At 57.5% G+C, this 15797-nt stretch overlaps 1 protein-coding gene across 4 annotated transcripts in view; it reads right to left on the bottom strand.

Annotated features, from left to right (window-relative positions):
• Positions 1-15797, bottom strand: part of ABCA3 (ATP binding cassette subfamily A member 3) — a 43334-nt gene that overhangs the window by 17776 nt on the left and 9761 nt on the right. Inside the window, exons 4-15 of one of the 4 annotated variants that reach the window (XM_005655176.3) lie at positions 15579-15796; positions 14787-14864; positions 14522-14649; positions 14157-14421; positions 13152-13279; positions 11686-11851; positions 9263-9522; positions 6507-6623; positions 6109-6229; positions 4264-4437; positions 1793-1974; positions 262-402 (exon numbers count right to left, since the gene is read on the bottom strand). In XM_005655176.3, coding sequence (XP_005655233.1) covers positions 262-402; positions 1793-1974; positions 4264-4437; positions 6109-6229; positions 6507-6623; positions 9263-9522; positions 11686-11851; positions 13152-13279; positions 14157-14421; positions 14522-14575 — 1608 coding nt within the window. In that variant the 5' untranslated portion in view covers positions 14576-14649; positions 14787-14864; positions 15579-15796. Of the gene's footprint in view, positions 1-261; positions 403-1792; positions 1975-4263; positions 4438-6108; positions 6230-6506; positions 6624-9262; positions 9523-11685; positions 11852-13151; positions 13280-14156; positions 14422-14521; positions 14650-14786; positions 14889-15578; position 15797 lie in introns of all 4 variants that reach the window. The other 3 variants (XM_013987836.2, XM_021086765.1, XM_013987837.2) reach the window with 3 other exon arrangements.

The raw sequence follows: 15797 nt of genomic DNA, 5'->3' as shown, positions 1-15797 counted from the left end.
GGTTCACTGCAAAGCAGGTCAGAGGTCAAGTGGGCAGCACATGGTGCCGACCCAGAGCCCTGGACACAGCCTGAGGGGTGGGGGCGGCTGGGGCCCGTGTGCCCCGGAGGCGGTCAGGGCGGGGCCTCGGGGACCGGGGATTGGGAGGAAGCGAGGCCTAGAGGAGGGTCCCAGCTCAGAGAGGCCGGGCAGTGGGCAGGCCTCGGGGCCTGGGACCCTGCGGCCCCCCGCCCAGCCCCCGGCCTGGCCCCGGCCTGGCACCTTGGACACGTGCTTGATCTTGATCCCGGCCACCAGGTCCTCGGGCTCGGCCTCGAAGTACTCTGTTCTGAGCGCCTTCTCGGGGTCGTCGTCCTCCTCCTTCCCTGAGACCATCCTGGGCTGCCCGCACCAGTAGGAGGGCTGGGGCGGAAACCGGGAGGGGCTCAGCCCACTCGCGGCCCACGGGTGTGCAACAAGCAGGCGCAGTGGGAACCGACATGCAGAGCCAGAGCGGGCAGCCCGTGCGTGGGGTCCCCACCCGGCGCTGCCGCAGAGAAGATGCGGCTTGGAGCCCCGGGCAGGCCAGACCCGGGCAGCTCCTCACTCAATGCCCCGGAGGCCCTCTGCCTGTGTCCTATTCTGCCACCGGGGCTTGCTGCTCACGCAAGTCAGACGCAATACAGACAGAAAGTAAGCGGGGAAAGGTAACACAAAACAGCCGTGAAACGTTGCCGTCCGGGGTACTGCGGGTGAGCCCGGGGGGCACCTTCAGCCACAAAAGCGCTCCAGACGTGAGCAAGAGACATCAAGGGCCAGCCTCCCTCTGCTGGGAGGAACCCTCCACCCTGCCCCGCAAAGCTCTGGCTATCACAGTGCAGGTGGCACTGCATGGGGTGGCCTGTGGGCTTCTAGAACACACAGGTGACACAGTGGTGTGGCAGGGTCACAGGAGAGGTGGCAACAGGGCCCTGAAAGACCAGGGCTGACTCGGGCGTGGGGTGGGGCCAGGAGGGATGGACTCACGTCCAGGAGGGATGGACACAGCCCCTCTCATTGGTTTTGGGGGACACACCTCACGTTTTACATGGCTTTGAAATCAGAATGGGTCATACAAACATGGAATGCCATAGTCTTTTTTTTTGGTGTTGTGGTGGTTATTTTAATTTTTTTGGCTTTGCCTGTGGCATTCCTGGGCCGAGGATTGAACCCATCCCACAGCAGTGACCCAAGCTGCCCCAGTGATGAGCTGGATCCTTAGCCTGATGAACCAGGAGGGAACTCCCATAGTTTGCATTTTTCTTTCTTAGTGATAATGTAACAGTGCCTCTAAGAATTACTGCCATCTTAGGTTTGACTGAAATACTGTAAGAGATACTTGATAAGTATTCGTTGAATCAAAAAAAAAAAAAATGAACAAGGGAGTTCCTGCCGTGATGCAGTAGGTTAAGGACCTGGCATTGCCGAAGTTGTGCCGCAGGTCTCAGCTGGGGCTTGGGTTCGATCCCTGCCCTAGGAACTTCCATATGCCACGGTGCAGCTGTAAAACCCCCACACCCCGTGTGTCAGCAGTGCTCACGTGGGGGGTGGGCTCATTTTGCAAGAGGCCCTGTTCCTTCCTAGGCAGAAAACACCATAAGACCTGTTTGGAGACGGGGGGCTGGGATGGGTGGTGCGCCGGCCCTGCTCCTGCTTGCAGAGCCTGGAGTGTAGGGATGTTCCTGGGCATGGGGCCCGCGGGCGGCTCTTGGGGCTGCAGGGGCCAGGTGGGCGCGGTGGCCCCTCCCCCTGCAGAGGTGCCGTCAGGACTCACCGTGAGGAAGAAGTACCAGGGCTGGGGCACGCCGAACTGCCCCGGGAGCACAGCCTCCACGTACCAGGCCACCAGGCCATAGAGCACGGAGTCCAGCAGCAGCATGCCCAGCACGTGCCCAAAGCAGAAGGCGTCATCCACGTTGACGGGACTCAGGAGGTCTTGCCACTGGATGCCTGCACCTGGGAGACACGCCCGCAAACGCACACATCAGTGCCCAGTCGCAGGACAGCCCCGCTGTCACGGCACATCTGATGGCCTCCTCCAGGCCTTTCAGACAAGAGCCAGTGGGTGGCCGATGCCACAGGACCAGCAAAAGCTGGGGACCTGGAGATACGGGATGAGTTTGACCTGTGACTCGCACACACGTGAGGTCAATCTACACAGCACAGATGCAGACGCACACACGGGTGCACAGGTACCTGTATACGTGCACGTTACACGTGCTTAACTGGGGTAAGACCAGCACAGGAAGAGGGTGCATTTAGCGCGTTTTTTTTTTTTTAATTTTTAATAATTAAATTTTTTTTTTTTTTTTTTTTTTTTTTTTTTGCTTTTTAGGGCTGCACTCACAGCATGTCGAAGTTCCCAGGCTAGGGGTTGCATCGGAGCTATAGCTTCTGGCCTACACCACAGCTCACAGCAACGCTGGATCCTTAACTCACTGAGCAAGGCCAGGGATTGAACCTGTGTCCTCATGGTTCCTAGCTGGATTCACTTCCACTGAGTTCCCTTGTGGCTCAGCAGTAACGAGCCTTACGAGTATCCATGAGGACACACGTTTGATCCCTGGCCTCATTCAGTGGGTTAGGCGTTTAGCATTGCTGTGAGTTGTGGTGTGAGTCACAGATGCGGCTCAGATCCCATGTTGCTGCGGCTGTGGTGTAGGCTGGCAGCTGCAGTTCTGATTTGACTCCTAGCTTGGGAACCTCCATGTGCTGAGGGTGCAGCCCTAAAAAGACAAAATTAATTAATTAATTAATTTTAAAAAAAGCATTTGATAGATAACCCACAAGGTCCTGCTATACAGCACAGGGAGCTACACTCTATATTTTGTAATACTCTAGATGGGAAGAGAATCCAAAAAAGAATAGATAGATATACGTGTATAGAAATTTGTATAATCGAATCACGGTGCTGGTACACCTGAAACTAACTTGGCATTGTAAATCAATAATGCTTCAATTAAAAAAAATCAAAACCTAAAAAGCATTTGAACCCCGGAGGGACTATACATTTTAAAAGTCTACAAAAAAAAAAAAAAAAAAAAAAAAAAAAAAGGAGTTCCCATCATGGCTCAGCAGAAATGAATCCAACTAGTATCCATGAGGACGCAGGTTCGTTCAATCCCTGGCCTCGCTCAGTGGGTTAAGGATTGGCATTGCCATGAGCTGTGGTGTGGGTTGCAGACGCGGCTCGGATCCTGCGTTGCTGTAGCTCTGTTGGAGGCTGGCGGCTGCAGCTCCGATTAGACCCCTAGCCTGGGAACCTCCATATGCTGAGGGTGCGGCCCTGAAAAGACAAAAAGAAAAAAAATGTCTACATTTTATCACTTGTTAATGAACACAGAGAAACATTTAAAAGCCCGAGTGTTAGGAGATGTTGCCAACTGAAGAAAACAATTCTAATTAAGGATCAAGCCTCACTGAAGGCTCCCATGGCCACTGACCTTCCTCCGTCCTTGGACGCATAGCTAGGAAGTTACACCAACTAGGACGGCATGCCTAGAAGCAAGGAGTGCATTCAGCCCGAGAGAAACATCTGGACGGAAGGGCTGAGGGCGTCTTCAGTGCACTCGGGTCTGTCAGAGGGAGGCTGCCTTTCAGCGCCTGCTGGCGGAGCCAGGACCACACGCCCAAGCTCCTGGGGGCAGACGCAGCACAGCCCCAACCACATGCAGACCCAGCCTTGGCCTCCGGCCTCCTTGTGGAACCAAGGCACGTGGGGCGGAGGTGGGGCCAGTCTGGGTCACTGCCTCTTCAAGGCCCTTCGGGTGGGGTCTGAGTACCCGGGCCCTCTCCAAGGTAAGCCGTGCACCTCTGCAGATTTCCCAGCAGGTGAGGGGTTACGGGTGAAACAGGTGCCCTCTCAGCCCTTCAGAGGGGCGGGCTTGGCACCAGCTGACATCTGAGCGTCCCCGGCAGGCTTTTGCAAAATGGGAGCCCGCAGGCCAAAGTCGGACCCCAAAGTGTTCTATTTGAGCCCCATGATATTTGAAACATTGGGAAATTTCACAAAAATCAAGAAATCAGTGTTCTGGTCTGATCCACCTCCCCTGGGCTCCGGTCACTTCTCCCCATCTGCCTGGACAGGAGCCTCCCCACCGCCGAGGATCTGCCTTCCTACTGTGCTGCCTGCTTGTTTAACTGGGCTGATGTCTGGTTCTTACTGGCGCCAGAGCTGCGGGGCTGGGGTCGCCGCTCAGGGTAACCGCATCGGCAAGCACGGCTCGGGAAGCGGAGAACACTCACCTTTTGCTTCGAATTTCCCGATGAGCTGGGCTCCCATCGCCATGGCAACATTGGACAGGAGGCAGGAGGTGAGCTTCTGGCTCTGCGTCATCCAGTTGTACCGCGGTGCGACGAAGAAGTATGGGGTGTAGGTGAAGAAGTAGAGGAAGCCCCCGACGGCCGCGGCCATGTTGGCTACGGTGGAGAGAGGACCAAGGGCCAGAGACTCGCAGGAGCCTCTGCACCCACAGGCTCCATCGCCGCGCAAAGGACCCCGCTCTCGGGTGAACGTCCTCACTGCAGCCCGGGGACACGGCCGAGGGCAGGGGGCTCCACGCTCCGCCCTCAGCCACCTCCCCGGGGGTGGGGGGTGCCTGCACCCTGGGGAACATCACCCCCAGGCTGTCCCTGTTCTCCCCACCCTGGGGACTCCACAGCCCTCTCCAGCTCCCCTGACATTGCGCACCCGACGTGACTAATTCCGAGCCCTGCCCCTCACCCTGTGCCATCTCATCCATCCACAGACACTTGCTGAGCCCCTGCTCTGTGCCAGGCCCTGTTCCAGGCACCAGGGAGGCTGCCACAAACAGAACAGACCAACCTCCTCCGTGAGGGCGCTTCTGGTCCAATGCGGACAGACAGGGCAGGAGGAGGTAAGTAAGGGCCAGCCAAGTGCAGAGCAACGGCCGCTGGGGACGTAGAGAGAGGGAACCCTTGCACACTGCTGGCGGAAATATAAAATGGTTCAGCCGCTGCAGAAACAGTATGGCGGTTCCTCAAAAAAGTAAAAATAGAATTACTGCACAAGCCAGCAATTCCACCTCTGGGTATACACTCAAATGGACTGAAAGCGGGGTCTTAAAGAGACCTCTGCACCCAGTGTGCACAGCAGTAAGAGTCACAGCAGCTAAAATGTGGAGGCGACCCAAGTGTCACTGGGGAAGGAATGGACATGCAAGATGGGGTCTACACCCACGCCGGACTGTGATTCGGCCTTACCAAAAGGGGGAAATTCTGACATAACTGCAACTTGGACAAACCTTGATGACATGATGCTAAGTGAAACGGGCCAGTCACAGAAAGACAGAAGCTGTGTTACTGCACTTACAGGAGGTCCCTGATGCAGTCGGAATCATAGGACAGAAGGTGTACTGGCGGTTTCTGGGGTTGCCGGGAGGGGAAGGGGCGTTAGTGTTTGATGGGGGCCGAGGTGCAGCTGTGCAGGATCAGCAGAGCTGCGGGGTGGATGGTGGTGACAGATGCACAGCTGTGTGAATGTCCCCAAGGCCACTCAGCTTTACACTCACAACGGTTAGTTATGGCGGTACATTTCTATTATATGTATTTTACCGCAATGATAAAGAAGTTAGGAGCCATGAAGGACAGACTGAGAGGCTCCAACTTAGGTGGATTAGAGGGTGGGATGCTGGGGGCACAGGCGGAGGGGTGACGGAAGGGAGAGGCGCGTCCTCAGAGGCCAGCACCCTCGCGGCACGTCAGGCGCGGGTGGCGACAGACTCCCCAGCCATGATGAAAACCCGGAGGCAGAAAGGCAGCGATGTCCAAGTGCCACAGGGGACTTCAGATGCACTCCACCAGTGTTCAAGAGTGAGCGCGAAACAGAGGCCTCTTCAGACCTCAGCGTCCACAAGCGCCAACCCCAGGCCGAGAGGCCCCGAAAGAACCATTCCTGCACGCGCCTTGAGCTCGAAAACTGGAGCCACAGAAAGGGGCGGGGGAACGAAACCTCCATCTCTTGGCCACGTCCGCCCAGATGCCCTCCCACCCGTAAGCTCCTTGGCCCGGTCCTCTGCGGTGCGGGTCACCCGCAGGCCTCCGGCCCAGGGGCCGCCGCCGCCGCCTCACCTTTGCTGAAGAAGGTGCTGACCATGAAGCTGAAGGAGATGGAGGAGACGGCGAAGCAGACCAGGAAGACCAGCACCAGTGAGGGGTCGCTGTGCGCCAGCACCGCCACGTCCTTCTTCACCTGCACGGCCACCCCAGGGGTCAGCGGGACAGGGTGTGGCAGGGGAGGTGGCCACAAAACCAGGAGGCGTCTTACTGACTCCCAGACACAAGGGCACTGGTAAGCATGGGGAAGGGGCTACGCCCTCCCTCTCCACCCAAAGGGCGGACCCCGCCCAGACCCAAAGCCGCCAATGCAGCGTCCTGGGGTCCCCAGGGTCGCGCCCCGGCTGCCTCCGGCCCTCCCACCGACCAGAAGGCCCTGCTCTCCAGGTCAGACCCCCTGAGGCCACACTGACCTTGACGCAGAAGAGCAGGGTCATGAAGGAGACGGCGACGAGGAGGCAGAGGGCGAAGAGGATGAACCAGGCGGTCCAGTGCAGCCAGCCGCTGAGCCCCGTCATGCGCATGTACTCCTGGGGGGAGGCGGCTCTGCTCTACCTGCCGCCCCTGCGCCCGAGTGGGGCGCGGGCCCGAAGGGGGGCAGTGCACCCCCAGGCCACAGCCCAGGGCGGAAGGGCAAAGCCCCGCTGGCTGCAGCTCAGCCCTGGCCTTGGGGAGCCGGCAATCTCTCTTCCCGCCTCTCCTGGCTTCAAGGGCCACCCATCTGGGACGGGCTCCTGGGGCCCAGCTAGGGCCAGCCCACCTTCCCCACCCCCACGTGTCCCTCACGCCCCCTCCAGGGGGGCGCCCTCTGGATGGGCTAAGCTCCTGAATTCCCCCGGCAGCCCTGCATTCTACGGAGCGATCCCAGCTCCTGCTCTGTGCTTCCCTTGCTTCGCTGAGTCCCTTGTGCTGCCCCCAAGAAGCCTGGGGGTTCTGGGTCTGGAAAGCAGGGCCCCTCCTCTGTCTGGCACAGGGACCCCGCAGGCTGACCCACATGAAGGGCCCCGCTGCAAAACGAGGCCCCCGGGCAGTTCCGGGACCCTGGATGGGGGAGCTGGGAGGCCAGAGGCGCTGTCCCACCTCTTGTGGTTCAGAGATGAGGTGCACACTTTGCTGCAAGGGCCGCCCCTGTGGGAAGGGGGCGCTCAGTGACACCGGGACGGGCCTTCTACGAGGGTCTACACCTGCACTGGCCAACGCAGCGGCCGGCAGCCACACGTCGCTACTTCGGAGGAGATGAATTAAACTTAAAAATTCAACTCCTTAGCTGCGCTGGCCACGGGAGAGCCCTACAGACCCAGGCCCGTCTATCGCCACGGATCACACTGGTCTGGGGGAGGGGACCTGGCCGATTAAGTGTCTCTTGTGTGCCAGGCACCATGTCAGGCTGATTTTCCAACGTCTTATGCCCAACTTCAGAGCACCAGAAAAATGGGAAGATTGGTATGGTGGCCACTCACACAGCTGCTGCTCGGGCTCAAAAATCACGTAACTTCCTGCCACTCCGGCTTCATCTACGTATCTATAGGCAGGGTTTGCACCCAAAGCATTTCTTCCTGAGCCATCTCCTGGTCCACTGCCAACCCATCATGGTCACACGGTGTCAGGAAAGTTATTTAGGCGCCAGGCAGACAGCACCCACCCCATCAGTCCTCTCAGCCCTTCATCTGCAGTGATTTAAAAGCTCCACTCAGGAGTTCCCGTCGTGGCGCAGTGGTTAACGAATCCGACTAGGAATCATGAGGTTGCGGGTTCCGTCCCTGCCCTTGCTCAGCGGGTTAATGATCCGGCGTTGCCGTGAGCTGTGGTGTAGGTTGCAGACGCGGCTCGGTTCCCGCGTTGCTGTGGCTCTGGCGTAGGCTGGTGGCTACAGCTCCAATTCAACCCCTAGCCTGGGAACCTCCATATGCCGCGGGAGCGGCCCAAGAAATAGCAACAACAACAACAACAACAACAAATAAAATAAAAGCTCCACTCAGAGTTCCTGCTGTGGCACAGCAGAAATGAACCTCACTAAGAGCTATGAGGTTGGGGGTTCGACCCCTGGCCTTGCTCAGTGGGTTAAGGATCTAGCGTTGCTGTGAGCTGTGGTGTCGGCTGGCAGGTGCAGCTCCGATTGGACCCCTAACCTGGGAACCTCCATATGTCGTGGGTGCAGCCGTAAAAGGCAAAAAATTAAAAAAATAAAATAAAATAAAAATAAAAGCGCCACGCAGCATAGACTTGGCACCACTGAGGATACTCCAGCAGTGCTTCCACGGCACTGCAGACGCTGCTGAAGAAAGAGCTTCCCGTCCGCTGCAGATAATTCTGGAAGCGTCGATGGCGTGAGTTTACAGGCTCACTATGCACCCAGGGGGACTCTGTCGAGTGAGTGAGATTCCCTCAACTCGGCACTTCACTCACTCAATGAACGGCCCGGGACACCGCGCTGGGCAGCCCAGATCACTGTCCTTGCTGTTAGCTGTCTGCGGCCCTGACGTGTAAACCTGTCTCGGGTTGACCTGCTGTCTAGAGGGACCCTGTTCAACAGAAGCAGAACGTGAGGCACGTCCGTCGGCCAAGACGTCCGCAGCCACATCCAAAAAGTTTAGGGCAACAAGTGAATTCAGTGGCGATGATGTAATTTACTTAACCCGAACCATTCAAAACATCCTAAGGACAGCATACACATGCAGTGCTTTATTGGGGTTTCACAAATCTGGACAGACCAGGATTGATTTTGTTTTGTTTTGTTTTTTGCTTTTTAGGGCTGCACGCATGGCACACGGAGGTTCCTAGGACAGAGGTCGAACTGGAACTGTAGCCGCCGGCCTACACCCCAGTCACAGCAACACCAGATCTGAGCCCCGTCTAGGACCTACACCACAGCTCATGGCAACGCCAGATCCTCAACCCACTGAGTGAGGCCAGGGATTGAACCTGTGTCCTCATGGATACTAGTCAGATTCGATTCTGCTGAGCCACAACGGGGACTCCCAGGCCTGATTTCAAAGAAGACCGAGATGGGCTGGGTTGGGGGGGCATCACCCCGCCCCCGCTGCTTTTGAGGCTCCAGCCCCCTCTCCCCCCGCCGGGAGCTGCCCCTGCCTGGTGCACCCGCCCCTCGCCCCCCAGCCACACCGAGCCTGGTCCCAGAAGGTCGCAAAGCCAAGTGCACCGCGGTTACCTTCAGTCTCCTCTCCTTCTCCTGCACGACAGCCCGGATGATGGTGAGCGAGGTGTAGGTGCAGCTCAGCATGAGCAGCAGGGGAAGCTGGTACTGGATGGCAACGAGGAAGGGGTCCGAGATGAAAGGCGGGTAGGGGAACCTCTTCGCGACCACAGTGAGCTTCTCGAACAGCTGGCGAGTGGAGGCATTTGCGTGGTACTGCATGATGGCCCTGTCCAAGGCGTGCTGCACGGCCAGGAAGCCCTCCCGGATGTACCCTGAGCGTGGAGGCAGAGGACATTCCAGCACGTGGGGCCAACATGCATGGGGGCAGCTGCATCACAGGCCTTCCTGGCCAGGGGACCCTGCGCTAGGGTCCCCTGGCAACGGAGGCCCCAGGAGTCCTGCTGGCCAGCTGATTAGCAACTTTAATTCCATCCACCGTCAAGTCACACCTCAAAGGGTGGCAGGGACCGTAGACCAAAGGTCACCACAATACGACCTTCGTGTACTTTGTGGCTTCTCCCTCCCGGCCCTTTTGGACTCCCCAGTGTTGCTGCAATAAAGTCTTTAAGGTGAAAAAGCCCTGGCGGGGGGGTAAGTACTCCAGCCCAGAGAGAGGCTTGGGAAAGGCTGAGCCTACGGAGGCAGTGGGCATGGCCTCAGGAGAGGAAAGCGCAGCCTGAGCCCCCGATGCTGGTGCCCACGGGACAGCAAGGGGCGTGGGATGCAGGTCTGGGCATACTCGTTGCTAAAATACTGATGTTTAGAACACCTGGCGTGCTTGAACACAGGCCTGGCAGCTGCCTGGTTCCAGCCTCTAGGAACAGGAAAAGCAATTTTATGCCAGCCACACCCCTCAACGAGGTTACACCATGTCTGCTCATTCCTGCCATCTCCCTTGTGTGTAAGTCTCTCTTACACCTGCTGCAATAACAGCAGGTGCTCGGTTGATGTTGCCCACTGCGGTGCTGGGTGGGCAAAGTCTAGTCCTGGGTCCCGGTTACTCAGTCCCATGATGGGACCATGCGCAGAGGGACCAACAAGCCTGTCAAAGTTACACGGGACAGACGGATGCGCTCTGACAGGGCAACCAGCTGAGATCCACAAACATGCCACTGACTCGATGAAACCGCGACAGCCGCACAAGGATCACAGAACTTACAAAGCCCACACGGCTACACAGGAGGGGAAAGGAGGGAGGGAATGTGAAACCGAGCCCAGAAGATTGAATGCAAACCCAAGCTCCTTAAAAACTGAAATATAGGAGTTCCCCCTTGTGGCTCAGCGGAAGCAAATCTCACTGGCATCCACGAAGACGCAAGTTCGACCCCCGGCCTCGCTCAATGCCTTAAGGATCTGACATGGCTGTGAGCTGTGGTGTAGGTCACAGGAGCAGCTTGGATCCCATATATTAATAAGTCCGCAAACAACAAATGCTGGAGGGGGTGTGGAGAAAGGGAACCCTCCTGCACTGCTGGTGGGAATGTAAGTTGGTACAACCACTCTGGAGAACAGTTTGGAGGTTCCTCAGAAAACTATACACAGAACCACCATATGACCCAGCAGTCCCACTCTTGGGCATATATCCAGACAAAACTTTCCTTGAAAAAGACACATGCACCCGTATGTTCATTGAAGCCCTATTCACAATAGCCAAGCCATAGAAACAACTTAAGTGTCCCTTGACAGATGAATGGATTAAGAAAATGTGGTGTGTATACACAATGGAATACTACTCAGCCATAAAAAGAACAAAATAATGCCATTTGCAGCGGCATGGATGGAACTAGAGACTCTCATACTGAGTGAAGTAAGTCAGAAAGAGAAAGACAAATATCATATGATATCACTTCTATCTGGAATCTAATATACGGCACAAATGAACCTTTCCACAGAAAAGAAACTCATGGACTCGGAGAACAGACGTGTGGTTGCCCAGGGGGAGGGTGAGGGAGTGGGAGGGACTGGGCATCTGGGGTTAACAGATGCCAACTCTTGCCTTTGGAGTGGATAAGCAATGAGATCCTGCTGTACAGCACAGGGAACTATACCTGGTCACTTCTAACGGAACACGGTAGAGGATAATGTGAGAAAAAGTATATATATGTATGATTGGGTCACTTTGCTGTCGAGTAGAAAACTGACAGAACACTGTAAACTAGTATGATATAATATAATATTATATTACACACACACACACACACACACGTTTCAAGAGCACACATCCTAGAAAAGAGGGAAGCAGCTTTGCTGTCTTTAAAGAAGACTTCAGCCTTTCAGAAGCCAACCCCACTGGCTGTTTTCCTCCTTTATGAAACCGAATACTGGCAGAACGTCCTCCGACGGAGAAAGGCAGGGTGCACCCCCCCACCCCCCGCCCCCCCAGAGGACGCCGGCCAGCAGCCAGCTGGGAAGGCATCCCTGGAAGTGTTTCTCACCAGGCTCTCCTCCATCCGCAGACGTGGGTTCCCTGGGTCCTGGGCTTGGGAAAAGTGGGAAGAGGGAGGTGGTGTGCCAGCCCTCCGTCTCCTTCAGGAAAATGGAGCCGCTCTGGGTCCACATGTAATTTCTTCGAGTGTAACTGAAGCGTAAGTGATATTTTACCTTTGGAAACAGAGAGAGAACCACACGATCTGAGGGATCCAGACGGCGGAGCCAACGTCCGAGGGCAGTGAGAGAGGGGTGGGGTCTGTTGCTACCGTCACCTCTCACTCTCCCAGCCGCGACCACCGTCTGGGGTGGGGAAGGTGGGAGCGAGTGGCCCTGCAGAGGCGGAGGGGCTGTGGGGTACCTCTGTGGGCTCTTCACCCACCTCTGCCAACTACCAGTATGAACTCCACACGTGACATGCCGCTAACCAGCCCAGGGCCGTCAACGGGATGCTGGGGAGCCTGACAGTTTCCCAGGATTCTTTTTTCCCTTTAGGGCTGCACCCTCAGCATATGGAAGTTCCCAGGCTAGGGGTCTAGTTGGAGCTCCAGCTGCTGGCCTACAGTGAAGCTCACAGCAACACCGGATCCTTAACCCACTGAGCGAGGCCAGGGATGGAACCTCTGGCAGCATACAGAGGTTCCCAGGCTATTGGAGCTGTAGCCACCAGCCTATGCCACAGCCACAACTCGGGATCCAAGCCACACCTGCGACCTACACCACAGCTCAGGGCAACACTGGACCCTTAACCCACTGAGCGTGGCCAGGGATCGAACCCACATCCTCATGGATGCTAGTCAGGTTCATTAACCACTGAGCCATGATGGGAACTCCCAGTTTTCCAGTCTGTCTGTTTAAAAACGTAACTGAAATTCTCATGCCATATTGCACTTAAGTCCCAAGTATCTACTACCTTCCTGCTTGCCCTGTTGGATTCTGTCCAAGGAGACTGGTCACACCCTTTATAAAATGAGAGGACAGGAGTTCCTGTCATGGCTCAGGGGTTAATGAATCTGACTAGGAACCATGAGGTTTCCCTGGCCTCACTTAGTGGGTTGGGGATCTGGCGTTGCCGTGAACTGTGGTGCAGGTTGCAGATGTGGCTTGGATCCCGAGTTGTGGCTGTGGTGTAGGCCGGAGGCTACAGCTCCGATTCGACCCCGAGACTGGGAACCTCCATATGCCACGGGAGCGGCCCTAGAAAAACAAAAAGACAAAAATAAATAAATAAATAAATAAAATAAAAATGAGAGGACAGAAAGGACCACAGCAAGGATTCACGGTCACTTTCTTCAGGCAGGTGAGGTTTCTAAACTGCTCCAGCATGACGGGTCCCATGCCATCAGGCCCCTTCAGTGGGGCTGAGATGGCGACTCCGGACTGCCGGGAAAGGCGGGCATTTGCTCCGTGCCCTCGGTGGCTGGGCCTGGTTCCTTGCGGGGGGAAGCTGGATCCGTGGGGCTGGGGTCCTTACCGCCAGCGGCAGGGGGTCCCGGCTGTGGTTGAAGGCGTGCTCAAACACCACGGCGGCCAGCACGTTGGTGGAGTGGTTGTCATACCTCACGTAGTCCTCAAAGTCCTTCTCAGAGGGGAAGCCGTGCACTGTGGGAGGCAGGCCCAGAGTTGCCCAATCAGCCGCTCTGCTCGAAAAGGCTGGATCTTCAGTCCGATTGCAGATAAAGGACCGAAGTGCTCAAGTCTCCCTAGGACTCTGCAAACCTTCCTGAGACTCCAGGAAGCTGTGATTCTTGGCAGAGATGGGCTGAGGTGAAGACCAGAGCCTGGCCTTCAAAGCTGGCTCTGGGCTTCTAGAAGCTGAGAGCCGGAGCAGGGCTGGCAGTCAGGCCAGGCCGTAACCTGCCCCTCTGATCGGACACTGCCCCGCCCTGGGCTCCGCAGCCAGTGTCGGTCTCTCTCAGAACCATATCCGTGTGCTTTACAGGTGCACGTGGGTGCCAGGCGTGGTCTGTTCAGTGATCTCCCTGTCACCCAGACCCTGTTTCACGTGAAGGGTTTCACTCTCATCACGGGGTGAGGGACCAGGGACCGTCCCCTAAGTGGTTGCTACATGGAATTCACCAGGTTACAGGAGAAAGGGCCAACATCAAGAGCAAGAGAAAAGTGAGGGAGCAAAGGCCAGCGGAGGAGAGCAGCCCATCTGCTGGGAAGGTCCACACACAGGCTCCCTGCTGCCCGTGAGAGCTGTGCTCCGAGCCTCACCCCAAGGGGTCCTGGGCGCCACGCACTCAGAACGCACCCTGCAACCAGGGGGCTTTGCTGGGGTGTGTGGGTGCCGTCCCCATGCTGGGGGCGGGCGGTGGGGGGGCTGCTAAGCTGTCACACAGGGCCTGCCCTCGGTCCTCACCACCTGGTCCCGACTTTACCAGGGGATGCAACTCAGAACCGAGGGCTGCGCCCGCCCCACAAGGCAGCCTGGACAGGAGGGGCCGACGGCCTGCACCCCACGGGGGTGCCTCACCTCTCATGTTGATCACCAGCGCCCTCCTGGCTGTCTCCACGACGGTCCTCACAGCCTCGCTCTGGGACGGGATGTAGACCAGCTCCCAGGCGTCTCCCGGGGGCGGGAAGCTGAAGAAGAGTGGGAGCTCCCGGATGGACTGGTCGGGGTAGGTGGTGGCGTTGGGCACGTTCTCGGACTGGATCTTCAGGCGAAGCCAGATCAGGATCCCGGAGAAGAGCAAGGGCAGGAGCAGCTCCAGGGTCGTCACCAGGACCTTCCGCCTCTGAACAGCAGGACCGTGGGCTCCCAGACCGCCCCCCCGGCCCCCCTGGGGTGCCCCTGGCCCCCAGGCCTCCCCCACCGCGTCCCCGGGGCTCAGACACCTGCACCGTGTAGTTCTTCCAGAGCAGGAGCCCCAGCTGCCTGAGCACCGCCATCCTCACCGAAGGAATGCTGGTCACAGACCAGAGACAAGAAGTTGGGGTGTCGCTGGCACGTGCGCCAAGAGCGTCTGGGGAGGGCAGGGCACCGTCCTGAGACACGAGCCCTCTTCTGTGCTGTTTCTCCCCGCTCCTCCACCCCACCCTAACCCCAAACAGCTCCCGGGAGGCAGAGGCCAGGCCTCCTCTGGGCATTCAAGGAACATACCCTCTGCTGGGAAGCCGACTTCGGTTCTTCGGGAAAGGTATGGTCAGCACAGGGCTTACGCTCGCAGTGTGGCCGCGGCTGTGGTAATCGTTCGATGAAATCCTGTGAGCGGGCTGTTTCTGAGCACAGCCTTCAGGCTGATGGCATTTCCCCCCCTCCCGCTCCCGACGGGCTTCAGTCTCCACCAGCCCAAGAGAATGAAGGCTCGGTGTCTCTACGGGGTGATTGCTAAGACCTGGAGAGGGCTGTGGGGGAGCAGGGCAGAGCCTGGGATGGGGGCCCTCAGTGGCCCTGGCCCAGGAGCAGACACGGCGGGCAGACACGTGGGTGGTGGGATGGCACGTGCTCGTCTGCCTGGAACCCCAAGGACCAGTTTTTCCTGCTTTAACTGTGAGCAGTCGCCTGTGAGCCTCCACACGACCCTGGCCATTCTCCTCCAGAGAAAATCTACTCCGTGTCTTTGCCGAGCACAAAGAATGGTGTATTTAGTCATTTATTTCTGGCCTCACCCCACTGCATGCAGAAGTTCTTGGGCCAGGGATCAGACCCGCGTCACGGCCATGACTTGAGCTATGGCAGTGACCGCACCGGATCCTCAACCTTCTGAGCCGCCAGAGAGCTCCTGAGAGTTATATTTAAATCAGGTATGTAAGAGCGGGGAAAATCTGCTGAGAGACTGTTCAGCAGTGACGGCAGAAACAAGGACAGAGGCTGACAAGGGCTCCCTCGGGTCAGGGAGACCCATCTCGTGAGATTTCAGTGCGCGAAGCGAAGACATGGAGACACACTAACCTGCAGAGAAGGGGGATCCGGGTCAGCTCAGGAAGACCCCGGGACGCCCACGATTAGAAGCGCCACGTTCCGGAAGCTGTGGGCACGAGGGCCGAGGCTTGGGCCGAAGGCGGGCCGTGTGGGCGGCAGAGGAGGGGAGCCCCGGGCCAACTCCTGGTCACCGTCCGTGTGCCAAGGATGCGGGCGGAGCGGAGAGGAGCCCTTCACGGCTCTCAGACC

This window comes from Sus scrofa, chromosome 3 (genome assembly GCF_000003025.6).
Source record: "Sus scrofa isolate TJ Tabasco breed Duroc chromosome 3, Sscrofa11.1, whole genome shotgun sequence".
Lineage (NCBI taxonomy): Eukaryota > Metazoa > Chordata > Mammalia > Artiodactyla > Suidae > Sus > Sus scrofa.
The sequence above is the reverse complement of the archived record's forward strand: the minus strand, read 5'-3'. Positions and strand labels throughout refer to the sequence as shown.